The following is an 18,196-nucleotide window of genomic DNA, read 5'->3' as shown; positions in this document are numbered from 1 at the left end:
ATCCCCTTTTTTTCTTTTCAAAAAAATTAATTTTTAATAAGTGCCTAAGAAAATACTAATACATATAAAAATAAAGAGGTGGCACACGAATAGCCCTGCCGCCTTATATATTTAAATAAGGTGTTTCCCTTTTAAATAAATTGTAAGTATTCAACAAGAAAATGATCAAAATATGTATTTTTATAGAGATTAATTAAAAATATTATCTGTATCTTTATATTTATATATTTAGTTAAAGTACTTACAAACATATCTTGCATTTCTTTGCAATAATTACTAAAAATTAATAACTAATTTTTCTTAAATTAAATAAAATTAGAGTTTCATCAAAAATCTTTGATTGAAAAGTAAATGATGAAATTTACTTGTTTTAATTTCACTTAATTTATTTGATAAATAAATTGTATCTTTTTAACATTTTTGATGAAATCTGAAAACTAAAATTAAAAAATCAGAAAATTTAAAATGCCTACATGAAAGGAATAAAGTGTATTTTGACAGTCTTTTATGAAATTTTTGTAATTTTTAAATTATTCCTCAACAATTTTTAATAATAAAAAGAAAATAATTAAATTGAGATATGTAGAAATAAATTTATTTTCTCCAAAATAAAAATTTTTAGTATTTTAAAAAAATTATGATTTATGTTTAAAAGATATTCCCTTCTAGGTTAAGTAATCATTCCGAATTTAAAAACTCTTTAATATAAGTTATGATATTCTTTATTATCTATGTTCTGAATGAATGAATCAATAAATAATCAGTTCATCTTCTTAAGCAAAAATTTTTCTTTTTTATCAAAATAAATCTAGATTTTATATCCAAAATCTTATTTTAGAGTATATTTTAATAGCAATTAATTAAGAGAGATGGTTTTGATTTGCATATACTCAAATATGTGTTTTAAATTAATTATAAGTATGCAGCAAGAAAATGATCAAAATATATATTTTTATAGTTATTAATTAAAAATATTATCTTTATATTTATATTTGTATTCATATATTTAGTTTAAGTACTTACAAACATATCTTACATTTCTTTGCAATAATAACTAAAAATTAGCAACTAATTTTTCTTAAATTAAATAAAATTAGCATTTCATCAAAAATCTTTGATTGAAAAGTAAACGATGAAATTTATTTGTTTTAATTTCACTTAATTAATTTATTTGATAAATAAATTGTATCTTTTTAACATTTTTGATGAAATCTGAAAACTAAAATTAAAATACCAAATCAAAAAATCAGAAAATTTAAAATGCCTGCAAGAAAAGAATAAAATGTATTTTGATAGTCTTTTATGAAATTTTTGTAATTTTTAAATTATTCCTATTCAATTTTTTAAAAAAAAAGTAAAACAATTAAATTGAGATATGTAAAAATAAATTTATTTTCTCCAAAATATAAATTTTTAGTATTTTAAAAAAATTATGATTTATGTTTAAAAGATATTCCCTTCTAGGTTAAGTAATCATTCCGAATTTAAAAACTATTTAATAGAAGTTATGATATTCTTTATTATTTATGTTCTGAATGAATCAATAGTGAATTCGTCATCTTAAGCAAATATTTTTCTTTTTTATCAAAATAAATCTAGATTTAAGATCCAAAATCTTTTTTTAGAGTATTTTGTAAAAGCAATTAATTAAAAGAGATGGTTTTGATTTGCATAAACTCAAATTTGGTGTTTCCCTTTTAAATCAATTGTAAGTTAGCAAAAAAAATGATCAAACTTTGTATTTTTATAAAGATTAATTAAAGATATTATCTGTATTTTTATATTCATATATTTAGTTTAAGTACTTACAAACATATCTTATTAAAAACTAATTTTTCTTAGATTAAATAAAATTAGTATTTCATCAAAAATCTTTGATTGAAAGGTAAACGATGAAATTTATTTGTTTTAATTTCACTTAATTAATTTATTTGATAAATAAATTATATCTTTTTAACATTTTTGATGAAATCTGAAAACAAAAATTAAAATACCAAATCAAAAAATCAAACAATTTAAAATGCCTACAAGAAAAGGATAAAATGTATTTTGATAGTCTTTTATGTAATTTTTAAATTATTTCTTTACAATTTAAAAAATAAAAGCAAAAGAATTAAATTGAAATATGTAGAAATAAATTTATTTTCTTCAAAATAAAAATTTTTAGTAATATAAAAAAGTTATGATTTATGTTTAAAAGATATTTCCTTCTAGGTTAAGTAATCATTCCGAATTTAAAAACTCTTTTTTAGAAGTTATGATATTCTTTTATTATTTATGTTCTGAATGAATGAATCAATAGTGAATTCGTCATCTTAAGCAAATATTTTTCTTTTTTATCAAAATAAATTTATATTTAATATCCAAAATCTTTTTTTAGAATATATTATCAAAACAATTAATTTATAGAGATGGTTTTGATTTGCATATACTCAAATACGGTGTTTCCCTTTTAAATAAATTGTAAGTATGCAAAACAAAATGATCAAACTTTGTATTTTTATAAAGATTAATTAAAGATATTATCTGTATCTTTATATTCATATATTTAGTTAAAGTACTTACAAACATATCTTACATTTCTTTGCAATAATAACTAAAAATTAAAAACAAATTTTTCTTAAATTAAATAAAATTAGTATTTCATCAAAAATCTTTGATTGAAAAGTAAACGATGAAATTTATTTGTTTTAATTTCACTTAATTAATTTATTTGATAAATAAATTGTATCTTTTTAACATGTTTGATGAAATCTGAAAACTAAAATTAAAATACCAAATCAAAAAATCAAAAAATTTAAAATGCCTACAAGAAAAGAATAAAATGTATTTTGATAGTCTTTTATGAAATTTTTGTAATTTTTAAATTATTCCTATTCAATTTTAAAAAATAAAAGGAAAATAATTAAATTGTGATATGTAGAAATAAATTTATTTTCTCAAAAATAAAAATTTTTAGTATTTTAAAAAAGTTATGATTTATGTTTAAAAGATATTCCCTTCTAGGTTAAGTAATCATTCCGAATTTAAAAACTCTATAATAGAAGTTATGATATTCTTTTATTATTTATATTCTGAATGAATAAATCGATAGCCAGTTTGTCATCTTAAGTAAATATTTTTCTTTTTTATCAAAATAAATCTAGATTTTATATCCAAAATCTTTTTTAGAGTAATATGTAATAGCAATTAATTTATACGATTTTAAAATTCCTTTAAATTATAAAAATATTCTATTTTAAAATTTTATATACAATTTTGATTAAAATAAACCAAACACTGATTTATTATATTAAAAGCGAGCCATATATTATTCACAAATAATCATCTAATCAGGTACAATACTATTTTTAACTAAAAACAATATAATAAAATAGATTGTTGTATTTTAAGCATAAGCGAGTTCAAATTTTAATATTTATAATAACTAAAAAGGAATTAAAAAGTTAGGAATCAATTTAGAAATTAATAATAATTAAATCAAAAAAAAAAACTAATTAAGAAAAAATTAAAATGAAAATGAGAAAATTAATTTTTTTGGCTGTTATTGCTGTTTGTTTGAGTATTGCTTATGCTTAAAGTAATAACGATGATAAAGATGGTGGTTATCAATTAGTTGATTACAATGAAGAGATGCATGGAGAAGCCTACTAAGCTGCCTTAGATTACTTGATTTCCAAGAAAATCGTAACTTCTGACGTCACTCCTAAAATTGCTGCTGTATACCAAAAGGTTGTTAGTGGTTTTATGTTCAAATTCTATATTATGTTTGATGACTAAGGCTGGATTGTTGAAGTTTTGAGTTAACCTTGGTTAAAAAACTTATAAGTCGTTTCTTTCAAGAAAATTGATAATAATTGAATTTAACAAAATAGATTTAATCATTTAAAATAATAATGAATAACTATATTAAAATTTGTTATAAATAATTTCATTTTAGAAATAATTCATTCATATTTTTATATATAGTAGTACAATAATTTACTAGACTTTTGAATTATTTCAAACCTTTATTTATTTAATAATTGAGGAATTAGTTATTTTTTATAATATAGAACACATAAATAAACAAATAAAAAAATATTAATATGGATTCAAAGTTATAACTTTAAAATATTGATATCTTTGATGTAAATGTTTCAATAAAAATAATATTCCTGATTTAATAGTCTAAAATAGATCAAAAAATTAAACAAATTTAGAATTCAAAAATTTATTCAGTCAATAATATCAAATCTAAAATTATTTAGAATATCTAAAAATTCATTATTGTAAGTATATAATAAACAAATATCATCATTTAATCCACTGTTTTTTTATTTAAACAAGATAAAAACCTTTTGTAGGAAAAATCATTAAACAAATTAATGAATGAAAGAGCAAAATATTTAATTATTTAATACAATAGCAACTAGATGCTTAGAAAATTTTCTATGTAATTCATACTAATTAAGTTAGAAATGAAAAGATTACAAATTTGAATATAATGTGAAAAAGATGTCAAAATTTAATTTTGTATTTTACTAGAAAAATTTAAGATTTTTAAATTGTAAATATTGAGATATAAATTATGACTAAAAATTCATTAACATTCTCAAGGAATAAATACTCTTCTTATTTAGATGCTAAATTTCTTTTTTTTATACCGTATTTATACAGAAAAAATATAAAAGTATATCAATATTTATTTTTTTAGCAGTGTGTTTTTTTTGATGAAATAAAATTCTGAAAAAATATTTAAAATTTTAATTTTATAAAATGTAAAGCTGGTATATAAAACTCACATTTTGGAAATTTGTATGGCAACTTACTCTATTTAATGATTTATTTTTTCTTCAATATTTAAAAAGCTATAATAAAATTGGTGATGAAGGTGCATCAGGCTTAGGTTCTGGTTTAGCAAAGTGCATTAATCTCTCAAATTTGACACTTATCATTTAGTAAAAACAGTTTATTTGTTTTGGATTGTGATATTTTGAATAATAAAAACAAATTAAAAACAATAAAGCTCTTTTTTCTTTTTCTTTTTATTGTGCTTGCTTTTTTTGTTCTTTCTTTCTTTGTTAATTTATCTCATCATTTTATTTTCAACTTTTGCTTTTATTGTTAATTAATCTTATTATTTCATATTTTTTCTTCATTTTTTCCTTCTAATTAACTATTTAATGATATATTTTTTCTTCAATATTTAAAAAGTGGTAATGAAATTGGTGCTAAAGGTGCATCAGGCCTAGGTTCTGGTTTAGCAAAGTGCATTAATCTCTCAAATTTGATACTTAACATTTAGTAAAAACAGTTTATTTGTTTTGAATTGTGATATTTTGAATAATAAAAACAAATTAAAAACAATTAAGCTCTTTTTTCTTTTTCTTTTTATTGTGCTTGCTTTTTTTTGTTCTTTCTTTCTTTGTTAATTTATCTCATCATTTTATTTTCAACTTTTGCTTTTATTGTTAATTAATCTTATTATTTCATATTTTTTCTTCATTTTTTCCTTCTAATTAACTATTTAATGATATATTTTTTCTTCAATATTTAAAAAGTTAAAATTAAATTGGTGATGAAGGTGCATCAGGCTTAGGTTCTGGTTTAGCAAAGTGCATTAATCTCTCAAATTTGACACTTAATATTTGGTAAAAACAGTTTATTTGTTTTGGATTGTAATATTTTGAATTATAAAAACAAATTAAAAACAATAAAGCTCTATTTTCTTTTTCTTTTTATTGTGCTTGCTTTTTTTTGTTCTTTCTTTCTTTGTTAATTTATCTCATCATTTTATTTTCAAATTTTGCTTTTATTGTTAATTAATCTTATTATTTCATATTTTTTCCTTCTAATTAACTATTTAATGATATATTTTTTCTTCAATATTTAAATAGCTATAATAAAATTGGTGATGAAGGTGCATCAGGCTTAGGTTCTGGTTTAGCAAAGTGCATTAATCTCTCAAATTTGACACTAGATCTTGAGTAAAAACAGTTTATTTGTTTTTGATTGTGATATTTTTAATTATAAAATCAAATTAAAAACAATAAAGCTCTTTTTTCTTTTTCTTTTTATTGTGCTTGCTTTTTTTTGTTCTTTCTTTCTTTGTTAATTTATCTCATCATTTTATTTTCAACTTTTGCTTTTATTGTTAATTAATCTTATTATTTCATATTTTTTCTTCATTTTTTCCTTCTAATTAACTATTTAATGATATATTTTTTCTTCAATATTTAAAAAGTGGTAATGAAATTGGTGCTAAAGGTGCATCAGGCCTAGGTTCTGGTTTAGCAAAGTGCATTAATCTCTCAAATTTGATACTTAACACTTAGTAAAAACAGTTTATTTGTTTTGGATTGTGATATTTTGAATAATAAAAATAAATTAAAAACAATAAAGCTCTATTTCTTTTTCTTTTTATTGTGCTTGCTTTTTTTTGTTCTTTCTTTCTTTGTTAATTTATCTCATCATTTTATTTTCAACTTTTGCTTTTATTGTTAATTAATCTTATTATTTCATATTTTTTCTTCATTTTTTCCTTCTAATTAACTATTTAATGATATATTTTTTCTTCAATATTTAAAAAGTGGTAATGAAATTGGTGCTAAAGGTGCATCAGGCCTAGGTTCTGGTTTAGCAAAGTGCATTAATCTCTCAAATTTGATACTTAACATTTAGTAAAAACAGTTTATTTGTTTTGGATTGTGATATTTTGAATAATAAAAATAAATTAAAAACAATAAAGCTCTATTTCTTTTTCTTTTTATTGTGCTTGCTTTTTTTTGTTCTTTCTTTCTTTGTTAATTTATCTCATCATTTTATTTTCAACTTTTGCTTTTATTGTTAATTAATCTTATTATTTCATATTTTTTCTTCATTTTTTCCTTCTAATTAACTATTTAATGATATATTTTTTCTTCAATATTTAAATAGCTATAATAAAATTGGTGATGAAGGTGCATCAGGCTTAGGTTCTGGTTTAGCAAAGTGCATTAATCTCTCAAATTTGACACTAGATCTTGAGTAAAAACAGTTTATTTGTTTTGGATTGTGATATTTTGAATTATAAACTTTTGCTTTTATTGTTAATTAATCTTATTATTTCATATTTTTTCTTCATTTTTTCCTTCTAATTAACTATTTAATGATATATTTTTTCTTCAATATTTAAAAAGATAAAATTAAATTGGTGATGAAGGTGCATCAGGCTTAGGTTCTGGTTTAGCAAAGTGCATTAATCTCTCAAATTTGACACTTAACATTTAGTAATAACAGTTTATTTGTTTTGGATTGTGATATTTTGAATAATAAAAATAAATTAAAAACAATAAAGCTCTATTTTTTTTTCTTTTTATTGTGCTTGCTTTTTTTTTGTTCTTTCTTTCTTTATTAATTTATCTCATCATTTTATTTTCAACTTTTGCTTTTATTGTTAATTAATCTTATTATTTCATATTTTTTCCTTCTAATTAACTATTTAATGATATATTTTTTCTTCAATATTTAAAAAGATAAAATTAAATTGGTGATGAAGGTGCATCAGGCTTAGGTTCAGGTTTAACAAAGTGCATTAATCTCTCAAATTTGAGACTTTATCTTGAGTAAAAACAGTTTATTTGTTTTGGATTGTGATATTTTGAATAATAAAAACAAATTAAAAACAATAAAGCTCTATTTTCTTTTTCTTTTTATTGTTCTTGCTTTTTTTTGTTCTTTCTTTCTTTGTTAATTTATCTCATCATTTTATTTTCAACTTTTGCTTTTATTGTTAATTAATCTTATTATTTCATATTTTTTCCTTCTAATTAACTATTTAATGATATATTTTTTCTTCAATATTTAAAAAGATAAAATTAAATTGGTGATGAAGGTGCATCAGGCTTAGGTTCTGGTTTAGCAAAGTGCATTAATCTCTCAAATTTGACACTATAACTTGGGTAAAAACAGTTTATATGTTTTGGATTGTGATATTTTGAATAATAAAATCAAATTAAAAACAATAAAGCTCTTTTTTCTTTTTCTTTTTATTGTGCTTGCTTTTTTTTGTTCTTTCTTTCTTTGTTAATTTGTCTCATCATTTTATTTTCAACTTTTGCTTTTATTGTTATTTCATATTTTTTCTTCATTTTTTCCTTCTAATTAACTATTTAATGATATATTTTTTCTTCAATATTTAAAGTTTGAATAAAATTGGTGATGAAGGTGCATCAGGCTTAGGTTCTGGTTTAGCAAAGTGCATTAATCTCTCAAATTTGACACTATAACTTAGGTAAAATCAGTTTATTTGTTTTGGATTGTGATATTTTGAATTATAAAAATGAACATAAAACTAAAAAGCTATTTGAATTTATTTGATTTATTTTTTTATATTTTTTATTCCGCTAATCCTATCTTATTTATTAATTTTAAGAAATAATTTTTAATTTTAAATTTTATTCTATTTTAAAATTTACACAAATTTATTATAAAATCTTTAGCTCATTGAATGAATCATAAAAATTCAAAATAATAAGCAAGTGTCTTAAATCAAAAAGATTAGTTGTCTTTAAATAATAATTCTGATGATAAACGAGTGGCGAAAAAAGGATGAATAATATTAAATGATTGAATAATAGAATATTATTTGTGTTTTAATTTATATTAGTTTGAAAAAGTTTTTTTAACCTAAAATATAAATTGATAGATGATAGATTTTTTTATTGATTTTATATTTATAAATATCATTCATTATGTATTATTTATTTATTTTACATATATGCAAATATATAGTAATTGCTGGTATTATGAAATTCAAAATAAAATATTATCTGATTATATTGATTGCCATTCTTCATTTTCTTATTCAAAGTCTATTCTATCTAGCCTATTCAACATGTCTTATTAAAAAACAAAAATTAAATTTAAATTTAAATTATCAAGTTATGATTTTTAATTAAAGTTTTATGGTATTTTTATCATAAAATAAATTTTTGAACTTTTTTTTGTTTTGCATTTTGCACTTTTTATAATATTACCAAAAATAGTTATGTATTATTAAAATACTTAATTACTTTTGATACTTATGTATTGATGACTTCTGAATATAAAATTATTTTTAAAATCCTTAAAAAATAGAGTATTAAATTAAAAATTAATATTCTTCTTATATATAAACTTTATAAATTTACTCATAAATCACATACACAATAAATACCTTATTCATTCATTATAAGTTTATTTCATTTTCTTAAACTAAAAAAGTTTATATTTCGTCAGCAATAAGATTTGTACTTTAATCCATAATTATACCTCTAACTACTTATCTAAATCTCTATAAATTAATTTCAAGGTCTTTAGAATACACTTTAAGTTTAGCTCTTGGAAATAGTCTTAAAAGCCTCTAGAAAATTTAAAATTTTTACAATTTTTAAACAGAAGTATAAAATACAGATAATATGATCAAGCAGATGATATAAAGGTAGAAAATAAATTAGCAAATTAAGACTAAATAGTAAAATATTTCTGACATTATTCTGCCAACTTGATATTAATCGTACTAATTATCTGAACTAAATTCCAACTATAAGCTGATTGATGATAGAAAGTATAATACTGATAAAATGATAGAAATTAATTCTACTTTATTCATAGAAATTTATTAGAATGGCTTGCAGAATATTAAAAAAACAGAGTATATGCACAGGATTGCGCAATATATTTAGCAACATAAGATTATATGAGTTTTACCAAATGAAACTAATACAGATAATAATGTTGTGAGCAGCAATTTTATAAATTACCAATAATAGTATTGTCTTTTATATTCATCGTATATGAAACCAAATGCAATCAGCATCTTACTGTTTTCAAGCTTTTTTCTATTAACAAATATGTATCTAAAAATGTAAATTGGAATGAATAAAATGTAAAAAATTAGAGCTCCAATACTCAAATACGTCATTTTACTTATCCAATAATTATCTTTACAGTTAATTCTTGTGTTGATCATTAAATATTCCTCATTTGAAGATAACTTAATGCATGTTAAGGATTCAACAGAGTACTAAATTATTGGTGATTAAAAGATAAAAATAATGCTGTAAGTAAAACTGTTTATCATTAAAAAATTGTAAAATTTTTTTTTTTTTTGGCTATAAAGTGATAGTATCAACCAAAAGAAAATATTTAAAATTAGAGGAGAAATTATTGAAATCAATAATTTGATAAATCCTAAATTTTCACTAGTTGGAAAGTATTATTTGAGAAAACAATCCTATGAAATTCCACCTGAGTTTTATAACGGATTAAATAAGTTGTAAATATTACTATGAATAGAAGAATCATATTTTTCGAAATCAACAAAATAGTAAGTCAAGAGATACATCTAAAAATTAAACATGAGAATTTTAGTATAGACAGAAGCCTAACTCTATCTAATAAAACTGGATCCTATGTATATCTTTTTCATATAGAAAGAAAGGTATCTTCTGTAGACTTACTTTCTCATCCTTCTAAAGCTACTTATTATCGTGAAGAAAAATACGAAAAGAATTGTTGCTAATGATAAGTAAATAAATGTATCATTATTGTTGAGAGAACTGCACTTAACACATTAAAAGTAGCCTTACTATCCATATTATCCATTCCAAAATTCGCTATTAATATCACACGTTAAGCATTAAGCTCCAATATAACCTTCAGAACATAAATCGTTTCCATATCCAGACCTATTACTACCCTAACAACTTTTCTAATTTAACTAACAAAAATAAATGTCGTTATAATTTGAATTATAAGGTCTCCAAAAATTTTATTTTAAGTAAGAATCATTTGCATAACATTTATCAAACTTTTCTGTGTTGCATACTTCACATCGATCTGTTGATTCGTCATTATAAGTTCCAATATCACAGTATTTGCATTACATTTACTATTGCTGTAAATTAAAAATTTATTACATTCCTTATATACACAAATTTGTTGGATTATAACAGCCATATCTTGTATTAAGTGTACAAACAGAACGACCCATTTCCATTAAAGGACGCAATTTAAAAATAAAAGCATAACTTTTTAGTTTACAATCAAAATATTAAGAATAGCTAGTCAAAAGATAAGGATAATTTGCGTTAGGTATTTCAAAATTATAAAAATATTATTTTTCATCATCATCAATAAATTTATAGAGATTTCCTATTGATTGGTCTTCATTAAATTCCCTAATACTACATATTTATGGAAGTTATTTCTCTGGACATTCATATTCTACTCTTAATCTTAATACATATATCATATTTTAAAATAATGTACTATAATAAACAATATGAGGATTTGATCCCATATCTTTTATTTTTACTTCAGACTAGACTAAATAATATTAGGTATTTACTAATTCAGTATTTAATTAAAATATAGAATCTAATTCAAATAGATTGCATTAAGTGATTTTATTATAATCAGGCTAATTAGTGCATTTATAATATTGTTGAGAAGAAATAGTAGCTGTATTGCTATCATTAAAAAAGTTAATTTTTTCTAAATTATTTATAGCGGCGCCGCAAGATTCAGAGCCTAGAAATGCTCCTCCACCTATTTTACTTTTAGAATTTTTAATGATAAGCTGATCTGTTACTTTTAAGGTACTACTATATAAAGCACCACCAAACATACCACTATAGCAAGAGTCAAAAACTGTATTTGTAAATATAAGAAAAGCAGAACCTATATTACTAAAGCAGCCTCCTGAATCTAAACTCTTCATATTCTTAAATTAACAATCTATAATTCTAAATTAAAATAATATAGGGCATATTATAAGAATAAATCTTAAGTTTAAGCTTTCAAAGTTTGCTTTTATATCTTAAAATTAATATCTTAGGTTCATTGAAGGTAAATTAAATTTTAATTCAATAAAATTTAGATATTTATTATTTTTATTCTCGCTCCTAACTTAAATTTTAATATTTTGTTTGGAATCTTCATAATTTGTCACTTAAGAACTATTCTAATTAACGTTTTCATAAAAAGGATTCTAATAATCACCAAAAGTACAGCTTATCATATCCGAGATCTCAGTATTGGTATGTTAATAAAAATTTTCATTTAAGCTTTGAAGGGTATTTATATCTACAAACATTTTTTCGACACGAAAGTATAAATTATTAAAAAATTGACCAAATCCTTAGTAAAGATGACTATTTATAATATATCCACCTAGAAATACAATGCTATTACAGTTTTAAGCTGTAAGTAAAGGAGATTCTATTGTTACATTATCAAATTAAAGTTATTATATTGAAAAAGTAGTTACGTTATTTAATTAAAATAAACTCTAGTTCTTTATATCAATTTTAACATCTTTCAAGGATAATTATTAAAAATTTATATCAAATCTATCTCTATTTTCAATTTTGAAATAATCATAAATAGTAATATTTTCAAGATGAAATACAATATCTGATTTCAAAAGTCCATTTATTGTGAATTTATTTCTATCATAAGCAAATTCTACACCTTATTCTTATAGTATTTAGAAAATTAGCTGCGTGCTATTCGTTTGGCATAAACAAATATTAATTAAACTTAATAAAGCAAAAATCAATGTTTTTTTCATTGTTTTTTATTATTATTATTATTTATTAAATTAATTAATTACTTATTTAAACAAACAAGTTAATCAAATTTTTAGATATCAAGCAACTGAATAAAAGTATTGGTACTACTTTTTTTGATAAAAATTTTCTTCCAAAAAGCTAATAAGAATTTAATCAGAATTTAATTAAAAGTGATGAATGTGTGATTTTTATTAACATCAAATATTTTTCTTTTTTTAGATTTCTTTTATAATATAAACCTTTAAATTTGTGTGTTAATTGCAAGGCTAATACAAATTTGAAGATTTTATAATTTTCTTATTTTCTCCTATAAAGCAAATTTTTTGCATATTATATAATATTAAAATTTAATCAAACTACGCATTATTTTGATATATGATGAATTAATTGATAAATAATTATATTTTGCTGATGCTGTTATAATAAATGTAATTAAATTTATCTTTTATTGTTTTGCGCTATGAGTAGAATTTAACTAAAAGCTAAATATGTTTCTTTAATAAATAAAATTGTTAAGCTGTAAAAAGAAAGAACTTCTCTTATGTCTTCCTAATATTAGAAGGCATAATTATTGATAAATAAATAATAGTTTTAATTGATATCTTCCTCACTTTTTCATTAGATTAAAATACTATTTTAATGATTTTTATCTTTATTTTTGTGGTTTTATGCAACCTGATGAAAAATCGCCATTTAATTTAAATATTAATGTAATTAATAATAATACCATTTCCTTAAACAAAGCTTAACTTTTTGATTTAGTTAAAAAATTTGCAATATTCATAAAGAATTAATTTTTTAGATTGCTTGATTTTCATTTAAATTCAATAAAGAAGCAATCAAATAATAATAAATTAAAACAATTCAATAGATTTAGAAAAAGAAAATGATTGAAGAACATAATTAATAATATTTTGTTTTACAAAATGTAATCAATAAAGAATTTAGAAGTCAAAATATTAATATTTTTAATTAATAAATAGTTTTTATAATCAAAATAAACCAACACTTATAACCTTGAGCTACAGCTTAGGCAAATTTTTTTAAACAAAATTAACATTTTGTGTTATTACTGTTGTAAAAATTTCATCATTTTTAAATTATATTAAGATTATTTAAAATAATTATTCAAAACAAAAGATATTCTATTTGTGAGCAGATAAGCAGAGGATTAAGGGAAAGGATTAAGAAACAGTTCTAATTTAAAACAGTTGATACTTTACTTAAAGTATATTTTTACATAAAATTTATGAATTAAAAAATGCCTAAAATATTCTTCAATCTTAAAGGGTTTTATCTTTTTTTTGATATTTTATCAGCCATTTTAATAGATAGTAGCTTAAATTAAAACAAATTAGATAAATTTTTACTAATCAAAATTTAAATTGCTTATTTCAAAGTGAAAATTAGCTGAGTGATATATTAATCTATTGTAAAAATGATAATTTTAATATGATTCATAACTTTTGTTTTTATGAATTAAAAGCTTGAATCACATTATCAATAAAGGTGAAAGTGAAATAGGGAAAATTTACGAAGCAATAGATGTCTATAATTTATAAATATCAACTTAAAATTTTTTATTTTATTTTAATTTTCAATCAAGCCAAAAAATATAGAAAACTAAATATATATTCAAACATAAAAAACATCAAATTAAAACTGAAAAGTATAATCAAAGTTCAGAGATTAACAATTTATGATAAATTTATTTTCGGAAGCAAAGACTATTCGCAAGTAAAAGTTGTTACTCAAGCTTCACAAAATTATTTACAGAAGTTAAAAAAAGTTCTACTTTATCAATCTTTATCTGATGTATAAATATTTAATAATACAAATTTATTTAAATTTTTAACTAAATAAAATCCATCAATCATACCTTTGATTTTTATAAATAAATTCAGTTATTTTTGCTATTTAAATTCCTTAAAAATTATTCATATTTTTAATTCAACCATATTAAAATTTTTTAAAAACAGGCCTTAATATATGAACCTATACCATATATGGATAATTAAAGTAAATTATAAAAAAAAGTAATTTAAAAAATATTAATATAAAAATGAGTCAAATATGCTGATTTAGTACCGTTGACAAAATGTGACTTATGTTATATTATCTTTAATAAATCTTATTAATCATTTGATGTATTTTTAGAAAAAAAACTAATTTTAATCTAGCTTTGTATTTATAAATGTTACAGCTTAAGCATAGTAATTAAGTTATACCCAATAATTATAAATTTGTAGGTTCTAAGAACAAGAATAACAGATTGCATTCAATTATTTAATTACAAATGTTTAAATAAAAGTTTTTAAAATCTCAAAAAAAGATGATTATTTATAAAAGAACAAGAAAAAAGACATTAAGAGTAATTATTATGATATTTATAAACCTACAGTTATTTGTTACTAATAAATATAATATACTTTATATTATATTGCTCTGATTGAATGAATTATTTTATTATCTATAAAAAATAAGTATCTATACAAACACTAGGTATTGGTGAATTCTAAACATGAAACTATTTTTAACACTCTTAAAAAATATATTGTTAAATTAAAAATTAATTTTCTTCTTGTATATAAACTTTATAAATTTACTCATAAATCACATACATAATAAATACCTTATTCATTATAAGTTTATTTCATATTCTTAAACTAAAAAAGTTTATATTTCGTCAGCAATAAGATTTGTACTTTAATCCATAATTATACCTCTAACTAATTATCTAAATCTCTACAAATTAATTTCAAGGTCTTTAGTATACACTTTAAGTTTAGCTCTTGGAAATAGTCTTAAAAGCCTCTAGAAAATTTAAAATTTTTACAATTTTTAAACTGAAGTATAAAATACAGATAATATGATCAAGCAGATGATATAAAGGTAGAAAATAAATTAGCAAATTAAGACTAAATAGTAAAATATTTCTGACATTATTCTGCCAACTTGATATTAATCGTACTAATTCTCTGAACTAAATTCCAACTATAAGCTGATTGATGATAGAAAGTATAATACTGATAAAATGATAGAAACTAATTCTACTTTATTCATAGAAATTTATTAGAATGGCTTGCAGAATATTAAAAAAACAGAGTATATGCACAGGATTGCGCAATATATTTAGCAACATAAGATTATATGAGTTTTACCAAATGAAACTAATACAGATAATAATGTTGTGAGCAGCAATTTTATAAATTACCAATAATAGTATTGTCTTTTATATTCATCGTATATGAAACCAAATGCAATCAGCATCTTACTGTTTTCAAGCTTTTTTCTATTAACAAATATGTATCTAAAAATGTAAATTGGAATGAATAAAATGTAAAAAATTAGAGCTCCAATACTCAAATACGTCATTTTACTTATCCAATAATTATCTTTACAGTTAATTCTTGTGTTGATCATTAAATATTCCTCATTTGAAGATAACTTAATGCATGTTAAGGATTCAACAGAGTACTAAATTATTGGTGATTAAAAGATAAAAATAATGCTGTAAGTAAAACTGTTTATCATTAAAAAATTGTAAAATTTTTTTTTTTTTTGGCTATAAAGTGATAGTATCAACCAAAAGAAAATATTTAAAATTAGAGGAGAAATTATTGAAATCAATAATTTGATAAATCCTAAATTTTCACTAGTTGGAAAGTATTATTTGAGAAAACAATCCTATGAAATTCCACCTGAGTTTTATAACGGATTAAATAAGTTGTAAATATTACTATGAATAGAAGAATCATATTTTTCGAAATCAACAAAATAGTAAGTCAAGAGATACATCTAAAAATTAAACATGAGAATTTTAGTATAGACAGAAGCCTAACTCTATCTTATAAAACTGGATCCTATGTATATCTTTTTCATATAGAAAGAAAGGTATCTTCTGTAGACTTACTTTCTCATCCTTCTAAAGCTACTTATTATTGTGAAGAAAAATACGAAAAGAATTGTAGCTAATGATAAGTAAACAAATGTATCATTATTGCTGAGAGAACTGCACTTAACACATTAAAAGTAGCCTTACTATCCATATTATCCATTCCAAAATTCGCCATTAATATCACACGTTAAGCATTAAGCTCCAATATAACCTTCAGAACATAAATCGTTTCCATATCCAGACCTATTACTACCCTAACAACTTTTCTAATTTAACTAACAAAAATAAATATCATTATAATTAGAATTATAAGGTCTCCAAAAATTTTATTTTAAGTAAGAATCATTTGCATAACATTTATCAAACTTTTCTGTGCTACATACTTCACATCGATCAGTTGATTGGTCTTTGAAAGTTCCAATATCACAGTATTTGCATTACATTTACTATTGCTGTAAATTAAAAATTTATTACATTCCTTATATACACAAATTTGTTGGATTATAACAGCCCTTTCTTGTATTAAGTGTACAAAAAGAACTATCCTTTATTAAAAGGTGTAATCTAAAAATAAAAGCATAACCTTTTAGTTTACAATCAAAATATTCTGAATAGCTAGTCAAAAGATAAGGATAATTTGCGTTAGGTATTTCGAAATTATAAAAATATTATTTTTCATTATCATCAATAAAATTATAGAGATTTCCTATTGATTGGTCTTCATTAAATTCCCTAATACTACATATTTATGGAAGTTATTTCTCTGGACATTAATATTCTACTCTTAATCTTAATACATATATCATATTTTAAAATAATGTACTATAATAAATAATAGGAAATGATCCCATATCTTTTATTTTTACTTCAGACTAGACTTAATAATATTAGGTATTTACTAATTCAGTATTTAATTAAAATATAGAATCTAATTCAAATAGATTGCATGAAGGCATTTTATTATAATCAGGCTAATTAGTGCATTTAAAATATTGTTGAGAAGAAATAGTAGCTGCATTGCTATCATTAAAAAAGTTAATTTTTTCTAAATCATTTACGTTGCCGGCGCAAGATTGAGAGCCTAGAAATGCTCCTCCACCTATTTTACTTTTAGAATTTTTAATGATAAGCTGATCTGTTACTTTTAAGCTACTACTATACAAAGCACCACCAAACATACCACTTTAGCAAGAGTCAAAAACTGTATTTGTAAATATAAGCACAGCAGAAGCTTAATTACTAAAGCAGCCTCCTGAATCTAAACTCTTCATATTCTTAAATTAACAATCCATAATATTAATTTTACAATAATTAGTACCTTATAATATAATAATAAATCTTAAGTTTAAGCCTTCAAAGTTTGCATTTATATCTTCAAATTCATATATAACACTGCAATCTTCTTTTTCTTCTTTTATCATTTTTAATTCAATAAAATTTAGATATTCATTATTTTTATTCTCGCTCCTAGCTTAATTTTTAATTTTTTGTTTGGAAACTTATTAATTAATCTCTTAAGAACTATTCTAATTAATATTTTCATAAAAAGGATTCTAATAATCACCAAAAGTACAGTTTCTCATATCCAAAATCACAATATTGTCAAATTTAAAAAAATTTTCATTTAAGCTTTGAAGGGTATTTATATCTACAAACTTTCTTTCCATATAAAAATTGTAAATATTTAATAATTGAGCAAATCCTTAGTAAAGATGACTAT

At 21.1% G+C, this 18,196-nt stretch overlaps 4 protein-coding genes across 4 annotated transcripts; 2 read left to right on the top strand and 2 right to left on the bottom strand. All coding sequences in view use genetic code 6, as the record gives it.

The window, feature by feature from the left end:
- Positions 1–3,513: 3,513 nt before the first annotated feature.
- On the top strand, positions 3,514–3,861 carry TTHERM_01147170 (hypothetical protein; the record flags this gene model as incomplete). Its single annotated transcript, XM_001026603.2, has 1 exon — positions 3,514–3,861. The coding sequence occupies one exon, from the start codon at positions 3,514–3,516 to the stop codon at positions 3,859–3,861; it is 348 nt and encodes a 115-aa protein (XP_001026603.2).
- Positions 3,862–4,758: 897 nt separating this feature from the next.
- On the top strand, positions 4,759–8,285 carry TTHERM_001147151 (hypothetical protein; the record flags this gene model as incomplete). The annotated part of the gene is made up of 12 exons (XM_012800703.1): positions 4,759–4,769; positions 4,851–4,940; positions 5,197–5,286; positions 5,544–5,633; positions 5,880–5,969; positions 6,227–6,316; positions 6,573–6,662; positions 6,919–7,008; positions 7,161–7,250; positions 7,497–7,586; positions 7,833–7,922; positions 8,165–8,285. The coding sequence occupies 12 exons, from the start codon at positions 4,759–4,761 to the stop codon at positions 8,283–8,285; spliced, it is 1,032 nt and encodes a 343-aa protein (XP_012656157.1).
- A 902-nt stretch (positions 8,286–9,187) lies between these two features.
- TTHERM_01147150 (transmembrane protein, putative) lies at positions 9,188–11,725 on the bottom strand (the record flags this gene model as incomplete). The annotated part of the gene is made up of 2 exons (XM_001026601.2): positions 9,188–9,364; positions 9,605–11,725. The coding sequence occupies 2 exons, from the start codon at positions 11,723–11,725 to the stop codon at positions 9,188–9,190; spliced, it is 2,298 nt and encodes a 765-aa protein (XP_001026601.2).
- A 3,490-nt stretch (positions 11,726–15,215) lies between these two features.
- TTHERM_01147140 (transmembrane protein, putative) lies at positions 15,216–17,897 on the bottom strand (the record flags this gene model as incomplete). The annotated part of the gene is made up of 1 exon (XM_001026600.2): positions 15,216–17,897. The coding sequence occupies one exon, from the start codon at positions 17,895–17,897 to the stop codon at positions 15,216–15,218; it is 2,682 nt and encodes an 893-aa protein (XP_001026600.2).
- Positions 17,898–18,196: the final 299 nt, after the last annotated feature.

The sequence above is a fragment of the Tetrahymena thermophila genome (assembly GCF_000189635.1).
Source record: "Tetrahymena thermophila SB210 genomic scaffold scf_8254007, whole genome shotgun sequence".
Taxonomy (NCBI): domain Eukaryota; phylum Ciliophora; class Oligohymenophorea; order Hymenostomatida; family Tetrahymenidae; genus Tetrahymena; species Tetrahymena thermophila.
The sequence above is the reverse complement of the archived record's forward strand: the minus strand, read 5'-3'. Positions and strand labels throughout refer to the sequence as shown.